At 36.9% G+C, this 26,801-nt stretch overlaps 1 protein-coding gene and 1 long non-coding RNA gene across 2 annotated transcripts; both read left to right on the top strand.

Moving 5' to 3' along the window:
• Positions 1–425: 425 nt before the first annotated feature.
• On the top strand, positions 426–26,777 carry LOC310740402. The gene is made up of 3 exons (XR_014537641.1): positions 426–529; positions 22,907–24,632; positions 24,870–26,777. It is a non-coding gene; the product is annotated as an uncharacterized lncRNA (long non-coding RNA).
• Positions 9,492–22,117, top strand: LOC310740309 (scavenger receptor cysteine-rich domain-containing group B protein-like). Its single transcript, XM_083566918.1, has 10 exons — positions 9,492–9,636; positions 13,322–13,354; positions 16,137–16,451; positions 16,873–17,184; positions 17,579–17,857; positions 18,861–19,172; positions 19,268–19,546; positions 20,073–20,390; positions 20,485–20,601; positions 21,549–22,117. Exons 1-9 carry the CDS (start codon positions 9,606–9,608, stop codon positions 20,592–20,594), a joined length of 1,989 nt encoding a protein of 662 aa, XP_083423044.1. The 5' UTR covers positions 9,492–9,605; the 3' UTR covers positions 20,595–20,601; positions 21,549–22,117.
• Positions 26,778–26,801: the final 24 nt, after the last annotated feature.

Below are 26,801 nucleotides of genomic sequence, written 5' to 3'. Positions count from 1 at the left end.
GTATAAGATTATAAGTAAATGTTCTTTCAACAGTCTTTGGTATAAAAGTAGGAGCTACTGAGCTCAACATTTGTGATCATCACAGATCCAGCATCAGCTTCTCCATGCCAAAGCCTTTAAACACTACAGGAAGTCCAATGTCGAAACTCCACACATGCAGTGGGATCCAAATGGCACTGGTATGTCTCTAGATGGTTCAGGATGTTTGCGACTTTGGCATCTACTTCTTTAAAGGTCTATAATCTTCATGAGGTGGGACGTGACTGGAGCTGGCCAAACCTCAGGATGCCTCGGGATGGGGAGAGAAAGAGAAGCAGTGGAGAGGAATTAGCGTAGCTGCTGTTCATGATATTAACAGCACAAGTTGATAATGTGCATGTGATCAGATGTTCTGGAGCACAAGGTTGTGATGTGATGTGTGTGATGTGTGTTATGTGTAGGCTTTGCTAAAAAGATATGTTTTTAATCTACACTTAAACTGGGAGAGTGTGTCTGAGCCCCGAACACTGTCAGGAAGACTGTTCCAGAGGTTAGGAGCTAACCGCTCTACCGCCTTTAGTGGACTTTGCTATTCTAGGAACTACTAGAAGCCCAGAGTTTTGAGATCTCAGGGAGCGTGACGGATTGTAGCGTGTTAAAAGACTGGATAGATACATGGGAGCCAAACCATTTAGTGCTTTATAAGTGAGTAGCAGTAGTTTGTAGTCTATTCGAAACTTAACTAGAAGCCAGTGTAGGGATGATAAGATCGGGGTTATGTGATCATATTTTCTTGACCTTGTAAGAACTCTTGCTGCCGCATTCTGAACTAACTGAAGCTTGTTTATTAATGACGCAGGACATCCACCTAGTAATGCATTACAGTAGTCTATTCTAGAGGTCATAAACGCATGGACGAGCTTCTCTGCATCAGATATGGACAACATATTTCTTAGCTTAGAAATATTCCTAAGGTGAAAGAAGGCTGTTTTTGTAACTTGGTTGATGTGATTTTTAAAAGACAAGTTGTTGTCTAAAATAACTCCCAGGTCTTTTACTGTTGAACTAGTAGTTACAGAACAACCGTCTAAATGCAGGCTGAGATGCTGGAGCTTCTGTATACTAGTTTTTTGCCCGATGAGCAAAATCTCCATCTTATCAGAATTTAAAAGAAGAAAGTTATGGGTCACCCAATCTCTTATTTCCTTAACACACTCAGTTATCCGGGTTAATTAAGCTGTATCGCCTGGTTTAGATGAGATACAGTGAGGAAAATAAGTATTTGAACACCCTGCTATTTTGCAAGTTCTCCCACTTAGATATCATGGAGGGGTCTGAAATTGTCATCGACGTCTTAGTGTATTACCAACAGTAACCTTGGAAACGGTGGTCCCAGCTCCTTTCAGGTCATTGACCAGCTCCTCCCGTGTAGTTCTGGGCTGATTTCTCACCTTCCTTAGGATCATTGAGACCCCATGAGGTGAGATCTTGCATGGAGCCCCAGTCCGAGGAAGATTGACAGTCATGTTTAGCTTCTTCCATTTTCTAATGATTGCTCCAACAATGGACCTTTTTTACAGGGCAATTTCCCCGTAGCCCTTTCCAGCCTTGTGGAGGTGTACAATTTTGTCTCTAGTGTCTTTGGACAGCTCTTTGGTCTTGGCCATGTTAGTAGTTGGATTCTTACTGATTGTATGGGGTGGACAGGTGTCTTTATGCAGCTAACGACCTCAAACAGGTGCATCTAATTTAGGATAATAAATGTAGTGGAGGTGGACATTTTAAAGGCAGACTAACAGGTCTTTGAGGGTCAGAATTCTAGCTGATAGACAGATGTTCAATTACTTATTTGCAGCTGTATCATACAAATAAATAGTTTAAAAATTATATATTGTGATTTCTGGATTTTTTTTTTTTTAGATTATGTCTCTCACAGTGGACATGCACCTACGATGACAATTTCAGACCCCTCCATGATTTCTAAGTGGGAGAACTTGCAAAATAGCAGGGTGTTCAAATACTTATTTTCCTCACTGTATATAGTTGGGTATCATCAGCATAACAATGGAAGCTAATTCCATGCCTTCTAATAATATTTCCTAAGGAAAGCATGTATATTGTGAAGAGCAGGGGTCCTAGAACTGAACCTTGTGGCATGCCATAGTTCACTGGCATTAGCCTGGATAGCTCTCCATTTAAATCTACGAAATGGTAACGATCGGACAGGTAGGATTTTAACCAGCTTAATGCCTGTCCCTGAATGCCAATGTAATTCTGTAAGCGATCTAGGAGAAGATCATGATCTATAGTGTCGAATGCAGCACTAAGATCTAGTAAAACTAACAGCAAAATGAAGCCTTTGTCTAAAGCTAAAAACAGGTCATTAGTGATTTTAACTAGGGCAGTTTCTGTGCTATGATGGGGCCTAAAACCTGACTGAAATTCCTCAAAGATATTGTTTTCTTGCAAGTGGGAGCATAACTTTTCAGCGACAATCTTTTCTAAAATCTTAGACATAAATGGCAGATTTAAAATTGGTCTGTAATTCGATAGGGTGTTTGGATCCAGATTAGGTTTTTCAATGAGAGGCTTAATAACTGCTAACTTGAGGGATTTAGGGACGTGACCTAAAGATAATGAGGAGTTAATAATATTCAGAAGAGACTCACCAGCTGTATGTAACACTTCCTTCAGTAGATTTGTTGGAATTGGATCTAACTGACATGTTGTTGATTTAGCTTTGATAATAACATCATACAGCTCTTCCTGTCCTATACATGTCAAATAGTGGAGTTGTGGAGTTGAAGGTAACAGTGTCTCAGGAGATGGTCTCAAAGGTTGAACTGTCACAATTGTTTTTCTAATGTTATCTATTTTTTCAGTAAAAAAATTCATAAAGTCCTCACTACTATACTGTGATGGAACACAATTTTCAGAGCCCTGATTTGTAGTTACTTTAGCTACTGTACTGAAAAGGAACCTGGGATTGTTTTTGTTGTTTTCTATGAGTTTCCTCCAATTTAGTTTTCCTCCATTTTCTCTCCAGATTACGTGCTGTTGTCTTGAGGGCATGCGTATGACTATTATACCAAGGTGCAGGTGCTTGTTCTCTAACCTTTTTTAACCGGATGGGGGCAACGGTGTCTAATGTGCTAGTGAGGATAAGGTCTATGTTGTTAACCATTTCATCAAGATTATTAGCAGTTATGGGTTTAGTGTGAAACTGAGATAAATTAGGCAGGTTATTTATGAATCTGTCCTTAGTGGTCGGAACAATAGTCCTACCAGGTTGATAACGTGGTGCAACACGGCTAATCTGCTCTACCAGTAGTGTGTACAGTATAAGATAATGGTCTGTGATGTCATCACTCTGAGGTAAAATATCTATATCAGTGACGTCTGCTCCGTGGGATGTTATTAAGTCTAATGTGTGGTTAAAACATGGAGTTGGTCCGGTGACGTTTTGTTTAACCCCAAAGTGTTTAATAAATCCACAAATGATAATCCTAGAGCATTGTTTACATCATCTACATGAATATTAAAATCTCATACAAGCAGCACTTTATCAAAATCGATCAGGAGGTCTTGAAGAAAATCAGCGTAGGGCCCTGGGGGTCTGTACACGGTGACCAGAGCGAGTTTTCTATGTATGTCTGAAAGTACAATTTTAAGGACGAGCACTTTAAATGATTTAAAGCTGAATCCTAATATCTGAGGTAATTATATTATATTATATTATATTATATTATATTATATTATATTATATTATATTATATTATATTATATTATATTATATTATATTATATGGGGGGGTTCGTGTTTTTGGATACCAGACTGCCACTCTTGGACCCTTGAACAAGACCTTTAGGTGCTCAGTTGTAGAAATGGATGAAGTACTCAGCCATGGATGGTTTTATTCAGTGCATTCATTCAAGATGAATGAGAGACTCATGCAGCTAGGATTTGTTTTTAGCCTAGCACAAATATACCACGGCACCCTCATGCCTGGAGGGCACTAAATTCAGCAGTTTATGTTGCTCAACAGCAAAACTAAGAACGGTGTGTTTTCCCTCGCTCAGTTTCTCGGTGCTAGATGCCTAGTCAAGTCTACACTTGTTCACCACCAGAGATTTGGCTAGCGGATATAATCAAATCTCTGTTACTGATGATTACCACTGTATTCACCTTTTATGGTTATTAAAATTTAGTTGGATGCCTGTGTAATGTGCCCAGTACATTTAAAGACTTGTAGAAATATTTGCTGGTCAGAAATGCCAGTCACAGTTGATGTATCTCGAGGATATACAGTGCATAAGAGGGCTTTAAGGCTAAATTGCAAAAGAGCTGTTTCTTCAGAATTCAGCTGTTTCTTGGTGAATTCAGCTGAAAAAGGCAGAGGCATTGTTTGGTAAAGACCTGGACCAATGGAGCTAAAGATGAAATGAATACATCCCCATATACTTCAAACCGTCAATGACTTCACACTTTTATTTATTTTAGAGGTTCCTGCCAGTCACTAGGGCTTGTGGGCAACTTTGTCTCTGAAACAAAAGATGATCAAATCCATCCCATCACCTCTGCCAATCAACAGGATTGTTTTGAGGAACATGAGTGTGTTTGTAAAAGTACATAACAGAATAATTGTAGAACTTTGGACAGTGGACAGGGACAGCATGGACATGGTCCAAAGCTTTATACACATACTGTATGTTATGTATTGTGTATTCTGACACCAGAATGTGTGTGTGTGTGTGTGTGTGTGTGTGTGTGTGTGTGTGTGTGTGTGTGTGTGTGTGTGTGTGTGTGTGTGTGTGTGTTTTATTATTACTTATTTATTATTTATTATCACTTGTATTTAATTTTTCTGCTTTGTGACTTTCCTTTCCATAGAAAATATGATTGGTAGGAGTTTTTATTATTATTATTATTATCATTTTAAATACAAAGAAAAAGAAGATACATCTTTGTTATTTCCTTTTTTGTTGTTGTTTATTTTTATTTTGCTTTTTTTCTCTGGGTTTATTTCTGTTTGACACTTTTTAGGATTCAAATTTTTAGCACTTTCTCTTCTTTTGTTGCTTCCTATTGTTTTCACAAATAGACTTGTATTGTTGTATTCGTATTAAAGCACTTGGAACTCATCCATCTGAGTCCATCTCTTTCCATCGTACTTGTATTCGACAACGCTTCTGTAACTCATTGTGAGAGTGTCTGATACTCACAAGGACAATCTGGTTTGAGTCTCAGCCCTGACAGACTTTAAGATGCATTGTGCCAAGTGTATTTTTTGGTGAATGATTAATAATTATTTGGGGTTGTCATGGTTTTGGGTGGGCTTCTGGGTTACGGTGAATGGAAAGTGTAATTCTACAGCTTTCTAGACAAGATTCTGGTTCATGTTGACATTATTACATTCAATAATCCAAATGGTTATTTATTGGGTTCATACTGAATGACAGGAGATAAGTATAGGTTTGGTTAAAAGGTTAATGAGGTTTTCTCCACTTATAACCTCCATAGACTTTAATGTGTCCTGTTTATCGGATCTTTTTCTGCTGACAAGGTTATACTATCAGATACAGAAGACTATTTTAGGTCCTGTATCCTTCCTGTTAGTTGAACCAGCCTGGCAATTGTTCTCTAACATCAACGTGTTTCCGCATGAAGAACTGCTGCTTACTGGATTACTGTGCATTATTCTGTGTTCTTATTTGAAGGAAATATTCCACAAGCACACTTTGGATTTTATCATTCATGTTTATATTTTCATTTATTTCTCCCAAATCTTACAAAGAAAAATCCTCTTTAGGATTCGTCTGCAGTGATCAGGGAAGGCTGGTGAAGTAATTCACTGATAACGTGGCAAAGAGGTCACGTCTGAATATGATCGAATAGTGATGTGCATGGATTCAGCAGCTCGGTACTCCAGGAAAAGCTTTTTATTAGTGTTACGGTGTTGCTTTGATTGTTGTTTACTGCAGGGGCCAAGTTCTGTTCTATCAAAAAAATCTTAATTATATATAATAATGTTATAAACCACTTATACATTATTATATATAATTAAGATTTTTTTGATAGAACAGAACTTGGCCCCTGCAGTAAACAACAAACAAAGCAACACAGTATGTTTGAAAGTATATGAAATTGATCTACAAAAAGTCCATATGGGTATGTATTGTATTCTAACATGTTTGTAGGCTACAGGTTGTCCATTGGCCATTGTTGAGGGTGTAAAGTAGTAATAATTTAGTACTAACAGTATGCCTATATTCTGAATTAAATGACATTATCCATTTAGATCGAATGTCATTTTGAGAGTTTGTTGTGTTTATTCGGATTTAAATGTGTTATATGAAATATTCATAATGAATTAAAACTAAAAATAATAAAAATAAAAATAAAAATAATTATTATTATTGTAATAGAAACAATAAAAACGTCTTTCCAATGAATATTACAGAGTTGAAACTTTCATTTTCAAACAAACTTGTTCATAAGTTTATCTGTATGTGTATTTATTTATTTATTTTATTCAGATATCCAGTATCAAGGCCTCCCAGTATCCTCCCAGCAGCAGCCAAGAGGAGATGGGTGGAGAAGGATGTAATAAGTCCCAAAAAAAAAAAAAAAAAAAGGATAAAAAAAAGAATACAACTCGAATAGAAAGTTTTAGTTGATATATTTGTAGATTTATATTTAAGTAAATAATATTCACATTATGTAAAAGTATATTTTAGTTCATATAGTATTTGAATAAATAAAAATTGAAAGCAGTTCACTTGAGTTTTTAGGTTTAAAATAATGCCTGAGTAACCTTAACCCTTACAGGAAACTCGTCCTCTTCTTGTTTTTCATTAGGAATAAAGGGTCAATGTACTGAATCTTTCTCGGGTCATTTGAGCTCAAAGTTAGGAGATTTCATACTTCACACTTTATAAACAGGTTATTTGTTCTTAATGTGGACGTTTTCACTCAGTGTATTGAATTTTACCTGTTTATTGAACCTGTTTATTAAAATTCATATTTCCCTCCACATACCCTTCTGATTTTATACCCTTCTGTTTTTATAAAAAAAAATAAAAATAATGAAATGAAGCAGTTTGTGTTTTAAATTCTATTTATGTAATATATCATTTTTATTACTCAGTTTTTTTCTAAATGGATAAATATTGATTTCATTTTTCTTTCTTTTGTTAGTTTTAGGATTTTATTAATGGCCTGCTTTCCTGGCAGAGATGGCGAGTAATTCTGCTGTTCCTTTTGTCAATTCCTGTTTTGGGGGGTTCAGGGTATTCCAGAACCACTTAACACTTTCAGTATCCCAACACAATTACAATAGAGGGTATCAAATAGGTCAGGGATGTGACCAACCTTACTATCAGAGTTAATATACCAGATGTGGAAGTGAAAGCTGAAGTGTTTGATGATTAGCTGGTTTTGACTCGCTATTTGCGAACCAGTAAGGCAATAATAAATCGATTTAAATGGGTGCTGTACAGTCTTTTACTTTATAAACTTACTTTTTTTTATAAATTCACAATACATTATGTAAATAAAATCAAATACCTTTTTATACCGGGCAATTTATTTAATGCACAGTACACACAATTAAGACAAAAAAACACTCACAATTGACTTGTTCTAGAGAACTAAGATGCCGTGCTGCTATTGGCTGAGCCATTTGTCCTCGGTTCCTGATTCTGAAAATGATGGTTCCTTTTTCAACGGGTATTGTACATGTACTGTAAACTCAACAAAAATTGTGAATTACTTGTCAGAGTGTTTTATTTACTACTTGAAATAAATAATACAACGATAAAATCGTTTTTCAAACATTTTTATTTAATTTATTTGTACAAACTCTGTTTGAAATGTTTCTCCGAACTTTCGAGCCACTCGTGGCTTCTCGCCAACTATCAGAATTTTTGGCGAGTTACTCTCAGTCCGGTTCCAAATGAAAAGCAGAGCACAGGGTCAGCCATGACACAGCGCCCCTACAGCACCCCAACCTTCCAATCTGTTACCCCAGCGCATTAAACACTGAGCTACCACTCCCCCTCATCATCATCATCATCATCATCATCACCTTCATCATCATTAGCACCATCAACCTCATAATCAAAACACAAACTCGGGGAATTATCTTTAAAAAATGATATTCGTTCCTCTAGGATTGTTCCAGAGAAACTGTTTTAACAGCTTGCCACTGGTATATCAGTTCGGGACGTATTTCAAGTTGTTTTTTCCCTTCTCTCAACCTTCTGTAAGATGTCTACACACTGCTTTTGACACTTCAGATACCAGAGGTGGAAAGCAAAGAATTACATTTACTCACATTACTGTAATTAAGTAGGGGATTTCTTTGTGTTTATTACTGCTTTTTAACTTAGTTTATAAAATATGTCATTTTACTTTTACTTAAGTATGTTGGAAGTATTTGTACTCTATTCCATTTTAAATCATATCTGTTACTAAGTAAAAAAAAAAAAAAAAAAAAAAAGGAAAGATGGGAGTGCAATGATTGATGAGCGGAAAACGAATGAGCTAAAATCACAAAAAAAAGAAAGCTGGAGACGGACAAGACAGACGCAATAAAACATTCTACTGAAGGAAAAGTGCTGTTATTTCAATGAATTTTTTTACTTAAGTACAAGTAAAGTTATCGGTCTAAAAATCTACTCAAGTAAATTGGCATTTTTTTGTATTATTATTCCACCGAATCGAAAGATTGTTCAATGGACTGTATTTTATTTTTTCTTCTTCTTCTTCTTCTTCTTTCGGCTGCTCCTATTAGGGGTCGCCACAGCGGATCATCCGTCTCCATACCACCCTGTCCTCTATATCTGCCTCTTTTACACCAACTACCTGCATGTCTTCCCTCACCACATCCATGAACCTCCTCCTTGGCCTTCCTCTTTTCCTCCTACCTGGTGGCTCCATCTTCAGCATTTTTCTACCAATATAATTCATGTCCCTTCTCTGCACATGTCCAAACCATCTCAATCTCGCCTCCCTCACCTTGTCACCAAAACGTCCTACATGTGCTGTCCCTCTAATAAACTCATTTCTAAGGACTGTATTTTATTTTTTAATCTGATTAAATAAAATATTTTTTTGTTATTGCATTTTCTTTTGTAAAGATGTCCCTTCAATTAAAAACAACTAGTTTAAGCTTTATATCCCCTTGTTCTTTTTTAAACTACATTAGTAAAAAAAAAAAAGCAACTCAATAAATCTTAGTAAATAATAATAATAATAATAATAATAATAACAATAATAATAATAATAACAATAACAATAATAATAATAATAACAATAACAATAATAATAATAATAATAATAATAATAATTAAAAGGAATTCAGTAAATTTTACTCTAAGAAAATAATAATAATAATAATAAAATAAAAAAGGCAACTTTTTACTACAGTAGGTTATTTACAGAGATAACGCAAATACAGAAAGTGTTTTTTGTAATCAGCAAAATTAGTGGGGGGGGGGGAAGGGAAACTCCACCTCTTCATCCAACACAAACTGCAGTCATGACCTCCTGAGCTGTGCAGCGAGACGACAGCAGCAGAAAACACTGTGATTAAACCTGTACTGCATGACGCACTGGGGACCAGGATGCTAAAACTTCATCTCACTGCATCACTGGGTAAATTCCCTATGATTCTCTATGATCTCTTTATTTAAAGAAAAGAAATAGATCTTTTGCCATGTGGTGTAGATCTGAAATATATGTTCATTTGTCAGAAACTTCACTAGTATTTCTTATTTTTGGGTTCACAAATGTTGATATTCAGTATATGCATTATTAAATGATTTTCATATTCACAAAAATTTCAAAGTGACAATTTTATATTGTAATGTCCAGCTTTTAAATCTGGCTTATACTTGTAACGTATTCCACCAGTATACGATCATTTTTTTAGCTCAGCAGTATAAAGGATATTAATATTTAATGTTAATATTTTTGTCTCATGAATTTCATCATGAATCATAAAACACGACTAGAAGAAACTATTTAACATTTTTTTTTATCATATTTACTATAGTGATTTTCTCCTCTGGGGATAATTTTCTTATCCCAGACTACAATTTTTATAAGAATTTAGATCAAATATTTATTTACAATAAAAAATAAAATAAAAAAAGGAACTTGGATTTAAATAGATTTTCCTGTATCATGAATGAGGATTTTCCTGAGTCATGTATTAGGTATTAAACTAACAAGCCATTATTCATTATACTTCTACATCAGGAGGAAAAAAAAGTCATTTTCACACTAAATTAACCATAAATCTATAATCTGCTGATTCGGGATAAATTCAACTGCATCTGTCAAACCTCTGCATCAGCTCAGTTTATTTAACACATCTACAGCATTGTCTGTGGTTCCTATTATAATCAGTGCATCCTAAAGCGTATCATCCAGTAGAAGTGCCATTTTGGGAGCTACACTTTCTATTATCTCAAGGTCACAGCTCTGTGAATAGTTGAAACCTTGCCATCTGTTTTTGTAAATCTGTTCACAAGGCCACTTGTTTCAGAGGCTAAACGCATTTCTTCCTTGATCTGAGATTCTGCCTCATGCATATAGTTCAACTGGTTTATTTTTATGTTTCTATATTATCTGACCATATAATAGATGAGCTCTGAGTCACATTGTGATGTATGTAGGTATACTGATATGAACTACAGCAAGTAAGTTTAATTGTATGTCAGCAAAAAGACCGTTCTCACAACTCCAACAACATGTTTTTGTCTATCAAATAGAGTAGAATGAGGTCAAGCTTCAGAAGACATCACAATGATCAGAGGCCTGGAGCAGGTCATTTACCACTTTACCCAGTGCTGTTTCTGTTTCTGTGCTATGATGAGGCCTAAATCTTGACTGAGAAATAGATCTTTGCCATTTTGAAAAATTCTTCATATTAATGTCTGCATGCTTCTATGGTGCTTTTAATTTATTTTACTACAGTACAGTGCAACCTCGATACTCGTGGGGGTTGCGTTCTATGACCCCTGGCGAGTAACAAAAAATGGCGAGGTTTTGACTCACCTTTTGATGGTTCCTTTTTCATTGTACATGTACTGTAAACGCAACAAAAATTGTGAATTACTTGTCATAAATGTTTTATTTACTACTTTAAATGAATAATACAATAAACCCTAACCCTAGTTTTCAAACATTTTTAAGTAATTTATTTGTTTTGAAATGTTACTCCGAACTTTCCAGCCACTCGCGGCTTCTCTCCAACTTTCAGATTCTTCACCAGTTACTCTCAGTCTGGTTCAAAATGAAAAGTTGCGAACCATCAAAGTCGCGAGTGTCAAGGTCATGAGTATCGAGGTTCCACTGTATCGCAAAACAATTGAGGACAATTTTGGAGAGCCGACTTTTTCTAGTCTATCAAGGAAAATTATATGTTCAATGGAATTAAAAGGCAAAGCAACACAAGCAGTGAGATGAGACCCTGTAGTAGGTCATTTTCCACTTTAATTAATGCTGTTTCTGTGCTATTTTGAAGCCTAAATACTGATTGATACATTTCATGAACAATATTCATTTGTAGGTATGACCATAACTGCTTTACTATAACATCTAGGATCTTGAAGATCAAGGTTTGGTTTGCTATTTGTCTATTGTTGGATAGCTGGCAGGGGTCAAGGTCAGTTTTTTTTTTTTTTTATCAGGGGTTCAACTGCTAGTTTAAAGAAGTTAGGGACATAACTGATGCTAAAGGATTTAAGAGTTTCAATTAATTCAGGTAGTTTATGTTTATAGAATCTATAGTTACGGACATCTAGTATGCCAACTTTCCATTCAGTTTGGAAAACTAGAAGTTCATTTTGTAGACATTTACATTAAAATTTTTAAGTGGACACTTTTATTATTGTTGTTATACCAGAGTGCAAAATATTCCATCGACTTATCAAGTTCTGTGAGTGCAGAGAATTATTCGATCAAAATGTATAACTCTGAGACATTAGCAATAAAATGTATTATTAATATAAGCCGTCACTGCTTTAAATGTACATCTGAAACAATAGCATGGCAAAGTGCATCTGTAGAGTACCACTGCTGTCTGGAAGTTCTTGCAGTGCAGCATATTAAAATAATACTGAACAGTGGATTTCCCCAGGGCCATATCTACTGTTCAGTAATATTTTGATATGCTGCATGTTAGTATTAAGAACAAATCTTATTCATGTACAGGTATTTTATGTGATGGCAAGAATATAAATCGCAATAGCTACAATACTTTCACGTCTTCCAGTTAATCAAGGCTGATGTTTATAACCCTATTTTGAAGGACTAGCTTCTTTTTAATCGAATGCTACATATTCATTTGTCTCAATAATAGTTTCATTAACAATAACCGTTTCAGACATTGTGTCATTAAATGCTGTGTTAATTAGGTTGCTAAAAAAAAATTTGTAAAAGAGAACGAATACACCATGTCACTCAAGTGACAAATCCAAAGCAGTAATACCCACAGTAATGCCCACTTTGTCTGTTTCCTGGCTCTGTTTCTGAATTGTCCCTGAACAAATGAACTAAGCCTGTTCTGAAGCAAGAAATCAGCACAGCACAGCACTTTGCCAAGTGTCCCACCATAACACGCCAGCCTTCCTATCAGAATGACTCTAATAATTTAATAATTATCAATAAAACCCACATAATAAATTAAAATCTAGATAATGCTTTAAATTGCACTGTATAAAATAGTCCATTCTATTGAAGTGTAATCTTCCAACAGAACAACGACCCTAAGCACAGAGCCAAGATAAAGAAGAAGTGGCTTTGGGAAACTCTGTTATTGTCCTTGAGTGGCCCAGCCAGAACCCAGACTTGATCCCGATTGAAAGATTGGAAGAAACTGCCCAAAATATACTTGAGGCTGTAATTGGTGTCAAAGTGCTTTAATAACGTATTGAGCATTTTTTTTATATTATTTTTTATAAATTTGCACAAATTTCAAAGAAACTCCTTTTGTGTTGTCATTTTGGGGTTTTGTTTGTAGAATTTTGAGGAAAATAATGAATTGAATCCATTTTGGAATAAAGCTGTAACATAACAAAATGTCTAAAAGTGAAGCGCTGTGAATATTTTCCGGATGCATTGTGAAACGGTTTATTGTTACTCTGTCAGTATTCATTCTTTTTTGGAGAGTTTGTGAGAGAACATGCCCAGTGTTTAGCCATGTTATACTGTATATCATAGAAATTTTGCAACAGCATTTTATTTGATGGATGTTCATTCTTGTTTTTGTCTACCTTTAATAAATAACAATTTCTGCTTTTGTATTAATTCCTTTTTTTATTTCTCTCCCTAGCCAATGTTCTTATTATTGCTTCACTGCTGGCAGGTCAGTGTTTTTTTTAAATTCTCTTTATCCTTCAATTCTCTAAAATGTTTTGTAATTTATTGTTTTATGTTTTGTAATCATAATGTTATGCCAGATTGGTGTATTTATACATATATAAATACACCAATCAGGCATAACATTAAGACCACCTAATAACAGAAGAAGAGATAATCAGTGTTATTCATTTCACCGCTCCTCATATTCTAATGTCCTAATGTTATGCCTGATCAGAAGAGTGAGATATATAAATATAAATCATACTCTTCTAATCAGGCATAACATCAAATCAAATTTTATTTGTCACATACACATACATACAGGGTACGACATGCAGTGAAATGCTTTTTATGCCTGTCCAGCATGAGGGAATAAAATGGGTTAAAAAAAAATAAAACAAAGAAAAGGAAGGCAGATAAATAAAGTATAAAAACTATATAAAAATAAGAATATATAAAAGATATAAAGATATATATATATAAATAAATGCTTATGGCAGTGTGCAGTTAAACAGTAAACAACAGTAAAGAATTTAAGCATGGTTTTTGATTGTCCATAAAGTGTCCGTGTGCGGTCTGGTGTGGTGTAAAGTGTCCATGTGTCCGTGTGTCCGTGTGCGGTATGGTAAGGTGTAAAGTGTCTGTGTGCGGAATGGTGTAGTATAAAAATATAAAATGTAAAGTGCACTGTGCTGTGCGAATCCAGTGTCTAAAGTGTCGTAGCACAAAAAGTGAAATATGTGCAGAGAAAAAAAGGTCTGATGATGCAGAGAGTGGGCCAGTTTTTTAGATCCTGGGTGTCTCCTGGTTTAAACTCCGAATAGCATGCGGGAACATTAGGACATTAAAATATGATGGGACATTGGGACATTAGAATATGATGAGCGGTATATATTATATATATATATATATATATATATATATATATATATATATATATATATATATATATATATATATATATATATATATATATATATATATACTAGCTGAAAGTACCCGTGCTTCGCTACGGAAGGCAGAACGCTAAGCAATATGGCAATAAGCAGTAAGCACTGAGCAGGACTGGATGATCAGAGATCAGAACGTAACATCAACAAATAACGTACTACCCCTTTGTAGTACCGATACAGGGCAAACTACTTTGAAAATAATTTTTATCGTGCATCTAACATCTAATAAGGAACAATGTAGTTTTCATGAGGATCCGTAATGTTATTTCGAAGAGTTTACAATGCATGAGAAATCGCGTTTTTCGCGAGTTAGCCGCGATCCAGGGCGAATTTTTTTTAAAACCCTTTCTTAGTGAGCACCTAAGACCCAAGAGGAAGGTATGTTCCAAATTTCATTGCAATCGGTTCAGTGGTTTTTGAGATTTTGTGATGAGTGAGTGAGTCAGTCAGTGGTATTTGAGCTTTATATATATATATATATATATATATATATATATATATAGATATACACACACACACACACACACACACACACACACACACACACATTTATATATATATAAACAGTGAGGAAAATAAGTATTTGAACACCCTGCTATTTTGCAAGTTCTCCCACTTAGAAATCATGGAGGGGTCTGAAATTGTCATTGTAGGTGCATGTCCACTGTGAGAGACATAATCTAAAAAAAAAATCCAGAAATCACAATGTATGATTTTTTAACTATTTACATGGCCCCGGTCATCCTCTCCATCCTCATCATTCTTCTTCCTCCAAAAACGTTTAGTGGAATTATGACCCAAAAGTTCCATTTTGGTCTCATCTGACCACATGACTTTCTCCCATGACTCCTCTGGATCACCCAAATGGTCATTGGCAAACTTAAGACGTGCCTGGACATGTGCTGGTTTAAGCAGGGGAACCTTCCGTGCCATGCGTGACTTCAAACCATGACGTCTTAGTGTATTACCAACAGTAACCTTGGAAACGGTGGTCCCAGCTTTTTTCAGGTCATTGACCAGCTCCTCCCGTGTAGTTCTGGGCTGATTTCTCACCTTCCTTAGGATCATTGAGACCCCACGAGGTGAGATCTTGCATGGAGCCCCAGTCCGAGGGAGATTGACAGTCATGTTTAGCTTCTTCCATTTTCTAATGATTGCTCCAACAGTGGATCTTTTTTCACCACGCTGCTTGGCAATTTCCCCGTAGCCTTTCCAGCTTAGTGGAGGTGTACAATTTTGTCTCTAGTGTCTTTGGACAGCTCTTTGGTCTTGGCCATGTTAGTAGTTGGATTCTTACTGATTGTATGGGGTGGACAGGTGTCTTTATGTGGCTAACGACCTCAAACAGGTGCATCTAATTTAGGATAATAAATGTAGTAGAGATGGACATTTTTAAGGCAGACTAACAGGTCTTTGAGGGTCAGAATTCTTTTTGACCCTTCTTATTTGCAGCTGTATCATACAAATAAATAGTTAAAAATCATATATTGTGATTTCTGCATTTTTTTTTTTAGATTATGTCTCTCACAGTGGACATGCACCTACGATGACAATTTCAGACCCCTCCATGATTTCTAAGTGGGAGAACTTGCAAAATAGCAGGCTGTTCAAATACTTATTTTCCTCACTGTGTGTGTATATATATATATATATATATATAATTCAACAAATTTAATAGTTTATAGTAAAGTATAATGCAAATTGGCAATATTCATTATTGTGTAAAAGTCCTGACATCATTTCTGATTGTTTTTGTTATAGGGTTTAGTTTGGACAATGTTGTAATGAGGTTAATTGTTATAATAATAAAATGCATTTTGCTGTTTGTATTAGATGGCGCTAACATACGGCTCGTTGGTGGCAATCACTCCTGCTCAGGTAGAGTGGAGATCTTTCACAATGGCCTTTGGGGAACAGTGTGTGATGACTACTGGGAAATGGAGGATGCAAATGTGGTGTGTAGACAAGCTGACTGTGGTAAAGCCATCAAAAACGCTTTCAGTGCAAGCTTTGGACAGGGGAGTGGTCCAATATGGCTGGATGATGTTCAGTGTTCTGGAAGTGAAAGTGACATCACACAGTGCCCTCATCCTGGATTTGGTAAACACAATTGTGGCCATGGTGAAGATGCTGGTGTTATTTGCTCAGGTACAGAAAAAAAGTTGAATATTTATTAGGATGTTATATTCATTGACCCTATGCCCTGACTTAATTTAACTTTTCTTACTTTTCCATTGTAAAATAATACAAATGCAAAATAATTCTACTAACTGAAAAATTTGTTAAACACTGGCCACATCTGTTACCACTGAAATAAAAGTGTATAAAAAGATATGAAACATGATTCTCTGAATGTTGTTAATTATTGTAATTATTATTGTGATTATTATTATTATACATTTGATGGTACTCAAAGTTGTACTGCTGCAATCATATTTAATTGTTTACGCTGTACTCATGCACATTTATGCAAAAATATAACTTATTACAGTGTCATCAAAACTCATCAATAATCTTGTTTTACTTTATAGCATTTTAAACAAACTGACTTTTTTCTAAAATAATTCAGGGAAAGAGATCCGGCTGGTGAATGGTTCGAGTAACTGTTGTGGTCGAGTGGAGATCCTGCACAAAGCCCAGTGGGGAACAGTGTGTGATCATGACTGGGACTTAAAGGATGCAGAGGTGGTGTGTAGGCAGCTTGGATGTGGTAAAACCGTCACTGCTCCTCGTAATGCTCGCTTTGGTCAGGGAACTGAACCAACCTGGCTGGATGATGTTCAGTGTACTGGAACTGAGAGCTACTTAGATCAGTGCTCACACAATATATACGGAATAGAGAACTGTGGACATGAAGAAGATGCTGGAGTCGTGTGCTCAAGTAAGTTTATTATTCTTTTAATTGTAAAAAAAACAAAACGAGCTTTGTTGGGAGTGGTGGCTCCAGCAGTTAAGGCGCTGGGTTGCCGATCGGAAGGTCTGGGGTTCAAGCCCCGGTATCGCCAAGCTGCCACTCTTGGGCCCTTGAGCAAGGCCCTTAACCCTCTATGCTCCAGGGGTCCCTTACAAGGGAAATATCAAGGTCCGTGACGTCGGAGTGACGTGGGGCCGCCTTCCCGTGGGCTCACCACCTGCAGGAGGGACTGTAAGGAATGGTGCTATGAGGATTGCGACCCGAATTACGGATAAGCAGGAGAAAATGAAGGATACAAAACCAATTAAGAATAGGACTATATTTTCAAAATGATTACAACTATTTTTTTTATTTCTTTCAGACATACAGAGGCCCACATTAAACCAGATACCACCAAACTCTGTGGTCTCACCTGGAGAAGACCTTCAGTTCAGATGTTCCACATCTAGTCCAACATGCATTTTGGTAGAATTTGGTTTATATATCAATGGAACATCATTAAAGAAGCAAATTGCAGAGTCTACAGCAACATTTAATCTGACTGTAGAAGCTTCACATCAGGGCGAGTACACCTGTGATTACACATACATGGAAAGTAACTCCACTTCATCCAGGAGCAGCTCCATTAGCATTACTGTGGGTAAGTGCAGGCAGGATGTTTTACTGACCAGTGTTGAGTGATTAGTGTATTATTTTTTTCTATCTAAATCATTTTAATTAAGTATTCATTATTAAATTGTCTACAATATTGAAGTCCACAAAGATTTGTGTGTAAAGAGTTAGCCATGTGCAAGGGTGGTCTAGGCTTTTAGGAAGAAAGGGGGCCCTAAAGGGAAGGCAGATTGGCTCACCTCCAACAGAAGGATGAAGAAGAGAGGGGCGAGTTGTATCTCTTTCCCTGAACTGCTCCTACATGTGTGTTGAATCTGACAGCAGTTGTTTTTAATCACTTTAAGGAACACTTACAAGATCAACTTACCCTTTCCCAAAGTTGCCAGAGTAGATTTCAGGTTCAAGAACAAGGGTCTTGCATGGTGGGTGGACCAGGGTAAGTGGAGCTGAGAGTGCAGGTACTAGCTGTGAGTGCTAAAGATTCAGCAGACAGCTAAGAGAACGTGGTGGAGATGAGGTTTTTAGCATGCACCGATAAGAATGATTTGTCCTGATACGGCATGCTGGTCTCAAAGCTGCTGTTAGGGCTGCCCAGAAAGTGCACTAACAGGAGAGAATGGAGAACAAGGGAGCTGGTTTCGGTGGGTGGCCAGATATTTCTGTGTCAACCAAAAGCAAAATACAGACTCAAGAGCTGCAGCCAGAAATCCGGTGAGATGTGTGGTAAATGAAGTGCTGTAAGAGAGTCAGTCAAGGTCAATAAAGACAGAGTGAAAAACAATTGAGAACATGGAGTACCTTGAAACTGAGGCTTTTTTTTTGTAAAAAAAAATTATTGTAAATTAACAGGGATGTACACGCTTTTTATGTCCACTGTATATAGCTTAAAGAAGAAAAAAGAAAGGTGTCTAGCATCAATTTTTTCAATGAAAAGTATTGGCTAAATACTACCCATTGAAAAAAATTATGCTAGACAACTTTCTTTTTTCTTCTTTAGGCTAGTAAAAACCCTTCTGTCTAAAATACTTTAGGCCAAAAAATCAGGCTGGTAAATGGTCCAAGTAACTGTTGTGGTCGAGTGGAGATCCTGCACAAAACCCAGTGGGGAACAGTGTGTGATCATGACTGGGACTTAAAGGATGCAGAGGTGGTGTGTAGGCAGCTTGGATGTGGTAAAGCTGTCAGTGCTCCTCGTAATGCTCGCTTTGGTCAGGGAAGTGAACCAACCTGGCTGGATGATGTTCAGTGTACTGGAACTGAGAGCTACTTAGATCAGTGCTCACAGAGAGGATTTGGAGTAGAGAACTGTGGACATGAAGAAGATGCTGGAGTCGTGTGCTCAAGTAAGTAATTATTCTTTTAATTGTAAGAAAACGGTTACAATTAAAAAAAGGACTATATTTACAAAATTCTACACCTATTTTTTTAATTCTTCAAGACATGCAGGCTCCTACATTGACTCGGATCTCCCCAAACTCTGTGGTCTCACCTGGAGAAGTCCTTCAGTTCAGATGTTCCACTCAAAGTCCAACATGCATCTCTGTAGACTTCAGTTTATATAAAACTGGAACATCAATAAAGAAGCAAACTGCAGAGTCTACAACAACATTTACTCTGACTGTAGAAGCTTCACATCAGGGCGAGTACACCTGTGATTACACATACAGGGAAACATCCTCCACTTCATCCAGGAGCAGCTCCATTAACATTACTGTGGGTAAGTGCAGGCCGGATGTTGTAGTGACTAGTGTTGAGAGACTAATTTATCATTTATACCAATTAATTATAATGTTTATATTATAGAAATTGGATCAAATATATAAACACATTAGTCAATAAAACTTATTGGAGTCTAATACGTAATTAGTGTATTGAACCCTTTTCTTGTGTTGGACTACTCACTGGTTGGCTTAACACTAGGCATGATCATAAATCTTTTCACCATTCTTCTGATTTATACTGAAAATCTTCACCTTTTCTTCTGATCAAAAGTTCTGCAGACGTATCCTAACATTGCGGCAGTATGTTACTTTGTGTTCTAATATCTGGTGTTCAGGTACACTAATAAATTGTCCTGACTTAGTAAGAATTATAGAGTGAAACATATCGTCACTGATGTTTCTCATAGTAGATTTTGTTCATACTGATGTTTAACAGTGGCAGACAAAATTAGCTTGTGTGTTTTTGTGCTTTTTTTTTTTTTTACTTGAAGTTCCTGAAAACCCCTGCTCGTTGCTTTCTAGTGAACTTGCAGAAACCCAATATCTCATTCAGTGATGCTGATGGATTGCTCCAGTCTGATAGTTCAGAAGTGAAAGAGGGCTTTGGCTTCTCAATTATCTGCTCCACTGAACCTCAGTATCCAGGAGGTTCTTTCCACTTGGACTTTAGTGGATCGAACATCACCAAGACTCAGTCAGCTGTTAACCACTCAGCCAACTTCCTGTTCCCTGTGGCTGATTTTGTCCATCAAGGAAACTACTACTGTACTTATGAAGTTAACACGTCTTCACGTATTTTTACCTCCACTACCACCGAACCTCTGGCCATCACTGTGAAAGGTATTAAATATTTGAAACACAAATTCTTATTCTTTATTTTGTTCATGGGTGTTCCTCTATTTAATGTGTGAAATATTAATCATTTCTGTCTCAGTATCTCTAGGACCTCTCTTCATTGGGGTTGGAGTGGTAGCAGGACTGATTCCCATGTTAATCATCATTTGGATTGTGAAGACACGAAAAAGACGAAAATGTCAAAAGTAGTGTGAAAGTATGTTATTTAAATGATAATTTCTATAAGTAATATCATTATTTATATTTATATTTTATATCTTGTGATGCACTTGAACAAATTGGGGATCTTCATAACTGAGACCCATGCGATTCGCAGCTTGATGCGTTTCCAACGATATGATACATTAAATGAGTAGATATGAAGCAGCTACTGATTATTAAGATGTTGAGATGTTCGTTTGAGGGACAGCGCATGTAGGACGTTTTGAAGACAAGGTGAGGGATGTGAGATTGAGATGGTTTGGACATGTGCAGAGGAGGGAACATGGGGTATATCAGTAGGAAAATGCTGAGGATGGAGACACCAGGAAGAAGGAAAAGAGGAAGACCAAAGAGGAGGTTTATGGTATGTGGTGAGGGAAGACATGCAGGTAGAGGCAGATGAAGAGGACAGGGGGGTGTGAAGACGGATGATCCGCTGTGGCGCCCCCTAATGGGAGAAGCCGAAAGAAGAAGAAGAAAAAGATGAAGCAGCTACTGAATCCGATCCAATTTCGATTTGAGTATGTAAAGCATGTCTTCAAGGAGCTGGATTTGTGCACAGGGGTATTGTCATGCTGGAATAGTTCTGTTTCAATTTAAGAGAAAATGGAATGCTACTGCATCCAAAGACATCTTATACAATTGTGTGCCTGCAGTTTGTGTGGGCAGAACCAGGTATGGGGGGAAATCAGGTGTTCTAATACCTCTGTCCATATAGTGTATGATGTGTCATTCTGTAATTTAAAAAAAATATAAAATTGCTGTTGTATAAAACTAAAAATATATACAGAGGTATGTTGTTATAGAAAAATAATCATATTTAACCTTTAATTATTTTCCTTTATTAACATGTGTTTTATGTCCTACTTGTTTTATTCTTGCTGAAATAAATACACATTGATTTGGAAATACCTAAAAATCTTTTTACAAATTTTTTTACAGATGGATTATTTTACAGCTGCAAAATCACAGGAGGGCACAGAAGAACAGCACACACCAACCCTTATTATAACGTTTTAAAATCCATTTTCCAACAGAGGGAAAGTGAACAATGATTATGAGGTGGTAGCTTAGTGGTTAAGATATTAGACTGTAGATCTGAAAGTTGTAAGTTCACATCCCAACCACACCAAGCTGCCACTCCTGGTCCCCCAAACAAGACCCTCAACCCCATAGCTGCCACTGCTGGGCCCTTGAGTGAGGCCCTTAATCTTCCACTGGTTAGTAAAATTAACATAAATCTAAATTGCTCTAGATACAAATGTCTGCCAAATGGCTTAGAATTACATACATTTGTACATTACTGCTAAAAGTAAAGAAGTATCCATTATCTCCTATCCACAAATTATCAATCTATTATCTATCTTATCTATTAGCTATCAAATTAAACAGTTATAAGGTCAGGTCTGCATTTACATTTGTTACTACTGCTAAAAAATATATATGAATGTCTTTCTTGTGATTATTTCTATTTAAAAAAACTTTCAATATACATCCTTTGAATAAGTCAAGTCGAGTTTATTTCTATTGCGCTTTTCACAACAAACACTGTCTCAAAGCAGCTTTACAGAAATTAACAGTGAAGGTGAATGGTGTGTGTTTATCCCTGATGAGCAGCCATGGCGACTGTGGCAAGGAAAATCTCCCTTAGATGTTATGAGGAAGAAACCTTGAGAGGAACCAGACTCAAAAGGGGAACCTCATCCTCATTTGGGTGACATCAAGAGTGTGATTATAGTCTTTAAACACTACAGAACACTGGAGAATGAGAACTAACATGAGTACTGGAGTATAGGATTATAAGTAATGTTCTTTCTACAGTCTTATACAGTCATTGTGGTTATACAACTAGGAGCTACTGAGCGACTTATAAAATTGCTCAACATTTGCGATCATCACAGAACCAACACCAGCTTCTCCATGCCAGAGCCTTCAAACACTCCAGGAGGTCCAGTGTCCAAACTCCACACATGAACTGGGATCCAATTGGCACTGGTATATCCCTAAATGGTACAGGAAGATTGCGAGTTCTGCATCTACTTCTTTAATGGTCTATAATCTTCATGAGGTGGGATGTGACTGGGGCTGGAGTAAAAAGATTCGTTTTTAATCTGCACTTAAACTGGGAGAGTGTGTCTGAGCCCCGAACACTTTCAGAAAGACTGTTCCAAAGTTAAGGAGCTAAATGTGAGAATGATCTACCACCTTTAGTGGACTTTGCTATTCTAGGAACTACTAGAAGTCCAGAGTTTTGAGATCTCAGGGAGCGTGACGGATTGTAGCGGGTTAGAAGACTGGAGAGAAACATGGGAGCCAAACGATTTAGTGTTTTGTAAGTAAGAAGTAGTAGTTTGTAGTGGATTCGAAACTTAACAGGAAGCCAGTGTAGGGACAATAAGATTGGGGTTATATGATCATATTTCCTTGACCTTGTAAGAACTCTGGCTGCTGCCGGCCGGCCACAGCTGTAACAAGTGGTCTTCAATTAAGCCCAACTCCATCCAGAGGTAGGGCGTTAGGATAAACCAGGTGGATCCGAAAAGAAGGAAGCATTATTGGTCACTCGTACCTCAGGACCATGTTTAATTTGACAGAGGAAAGTGAGAGAGAGAGAGAGAGAGAGAGAGAGAGAGAGAGAGAGAGAGAGAGAGAGAGAGAGAGAGAGAGAGAGCGTTGCAACATGAAGAGAGAAATAAGGATTATTAAGTAAAGGTATGGTTACATCAGGGTTTAAGTAGGAACCCCTGAATGGCTGCTATAGCAGCATAACTAAAAAGAAGAGCCAGAAGGTAACACAGACATAAGGGATCTCTGGGATAAAAGACCACCCACAACACCACCATTAACAAACCTGAGTAATGTGGGTTGGATTTTATAGCATGATCCCTCCACATTTGCTCCTACTAAAAAAAAGGCTTGACTAAAGAAATGTTTTCAATGATGACTTGAACACTTAGACTGTGTCTGAGTCTCGAACACTAATTGGAAGGCTGTTCCATAACTGGCGCTTTGTAAGAGGAAGCTCTTCCCCTGCTGCAGTTTTCAGTATTGAAGGTACCAACAAATAGCCTGCACCTTTTGATTGAAGTAGGCGTGTTGAATCATAATAGACCAAACAAAGGCTCAGGTACTGTTGCATGAGACCATTCAGTGTTTTATACAATTAAATAAAACAGAATTAATGATGTCATACTTTTCTGGCTTAACTCTTGCTGCTGTATTTGGACTACCCCAAGCTTATTTCTGCACTTACTAGAACAAGGCATTACCTAAGCATGTTCTACTTTTTATTTCATTTAATACTAATACCAGTTTAAAGTTTAAAGTAAGAAAATACAGTATTTTTATTCAAATTCAGCCCAGACATTTCCCCAACAGACTGTCAGAGGGCGCTCTCTCCCCAAATTCTAAACGGCTTCTTCAGTTACTCTGCTTATTTCCTGCCTGAACCAATTTAAAAGCACTTAGGCTCATCTGCTCTTTTAAAACCATTAATTGACATAATGGAAAGTAAATGAACAGAAACAAATCCAGATCAATATTTGGTGTGAACACTGTTTGTCTGCAAAACTGGATCAGTTCCTTTTTGAAAATGTTTGCTAGTTTTAAAGATTACAGTTTACAGTTTGCTAGCCGTTTGAGTTCTGAGCTGGGGTTATTTTGGCTAGTTTTTATATTCGCTTAAAACATTTGCTCGATTTCCTTATGTAACAGCTTTGGGGAATGGGCTTTGTGCAGTGCGGGCAACAGTGTTGGGGGTAACGCGTTACAAGTAACGTGCTTTAGGTAATAATATTACTTTTCTGGAGTAACGGGTAAAGTATCGCGTTACTTTATACATTTACACATTAATATCTGAGTTACTTTTTTTTTAAAGTAATGCGAGTTACTTTTCAGTTCAATTATTTTGCATAAAAAAATCAATACTGAATTAAAATGAACGTAGTCACGTAGAATCATACGTGCGAGCAGCGGGAACAGAAGCTGGTCAGAAGCGGAGATGGCAAACCAGAGCATTACATCACTGTGATGGAAGTGTTCTTATTATTTTCAAATAGTGAAGGAAAAGGAGAAAGGAATAATGGTTAAGTGTAGATTATGTGTTGGTAAAAAGCTCTTGTCAACTGCAAAAAATACCACTTCAAAAAAAAATATAGAAAACATTTGCAGACTTTCCACCACTGCAGCTCTATAGACTGCTCAGAATAAAAGTTTTCCGTGGGAGACACATGTACGACGCCATCACAGCGGAGAAAGAGAGAGAGAGAGAGCGAGAGAGAGAGAGAGAGAGAGAGAGAGTAAATTCACAGCTCATTTGCTCTTTGTGGGAAGATAAACTGCCACGGTCACTGATAAAAGCATGAACTTTGTAAAAGCGTTCAGAATGTTTCAAGCTGATGATGAAGCGGAGAATGATGTAGACGAGGACGAGGTCATATTTACGGAATTGCACGATGTTTTACGTGATGACAGCGAAAGGTATGTTCTCCCTCCACATCACCGGTGTGCAGCCCACACCCTCAACCTTATATACACGAACGATAGTTACATTCCTGACGGCGAAGGCAGATTGAAAAGCAGTGTACAGAAGTGCGACTGGAAAGTGTTCAGGCTTGTGGTCAAAATTTAGTCGATCATCTTATTGTTCTCTAAGAAGTTATTAAGCATTTTAAATATTTAAGACATGTCTTTTGCTCTAATGTAAATTATTTCTTAATGGCAAATATCTATATTACACCTGTTACACCTGTAAGGCGTGAAAGAGATACAAGTAACGCAAAAGTAACGCAAAAGTAATATAATGCATTACTTTCCATAAAACGTAACTAAGTAACATAATTAGTTACTTTTTTGGGGAGAAACTCAATATTGTAATGCATTACTTTTAAAAGTAACGTTGCCCAACACTGGTGGGCAATGCTGGAGTTTATATATATATATATATACATGTTATCTCTATGTATGACCTTGCCTTGTCCTTTGGTGTAAAATGCCCATCTTGTCCCCAGATTGTTTTCTTCAATGACATATGTCCCAGCACCATTTATTCATTTGAATAATTTTCATATTTTTTCTACTTGTGCCCTTTTAAGCAACATTTAACTGCAAATGATTACAGATCACACTGAACGTTTCTATCCTGGTGAACATGATGCTTCGGAAGACGTTGCCCTTGTCCCCAGGATTCTCTGTACTCTGTGTAATGAAAATTATACACGATGGCCTTCTCATTCACATCATCTAAACACACAGGTAAACACCTCTGAGAGATATTTCAGGACAACGTGATAAACAGGACGTCCTACTACCATGACCGCCAGTCTCATCATATACTGTACCTATGGTAAAGCACTGCTGTTGTTTGCTTCAGGAGAAGCGTTTGTGGTAGCTCGTCATGACCCTTTGACACCCTGCTAACAAGCCCTGTGTCGGCGACATGGCTAGAGGCTCACCGAGAGGAAGGAACAACAGGAAATGAATCATTTACAGTTCTAAAACTCAGCAGACTTGTTAGGTTTGTCTAACAAGTATGGTTTTGGGGGTTCTTCAAATAATATGGCTTTATGGGCAGCAAAAACAAATGCTCTTATACTCTTTTTAGGTTCTTATTGCCAAATCTGCTCCTCTATTCCTGGTGTGCTGTGCAGGTGTGTATTGAAGACCCATTAACATCATTTGGAAACCTTTCATGCCTTTGGACTGGTTTCTTCCTGTGGTAGAAGAAACCAGTCCAGTAAAATCACCCACACAGAGTTGTTGCTTTGACACACACAAACCATTTTTGAACATCCAGTCAGATGTTCAGTATTTATTTTTTGATTCGTATATGGACAATCCTTTTTTGCACACAACCTTCATACTGTATATGGACAAGTCTTCTTGCACCACCTACTGTACTGGTCGGCACTACAGTCTTATTGCTTTTTCTTTTCTCATGCTGTCTCTTGTTTGCTTGTGTTTTTTTCTTCCTCTCCCCTTCCTTTTTTTGCAGTAAATGTTGCACGTGTAACCTTTCTGTTGGTAGTCTGGAGTATGTGTACTTCTGTGTTAGTTGTGTTTCCTTTGTTAATTTATGATATTTGCTGTAGCACCTTGGTCCTTGGAGAACGTTTCGTTTCACTGTACTGCACTGTATATCATTAAAATGACAATAAAGCCGACTTGACTGGATTATTGCACATTATAATTGCCTAG

Source organism: Silurus aristotelis, assembly GCF_946808225.1.
Source record: "Silurus aristotelis genome assembly, chromosome: 17".
In the NCBI taxonomy this organism is placed as follows: Eukaryota; Metazoa; Chordata; class Actinopteri; order Siluriformes; family Siluridae; genus Silurus; species Silurus aristotelis.
Note: the sequence above shows the minus strand (reverse complement) of the source record. Positions and strands in the feature narration are given on the sequence as shown.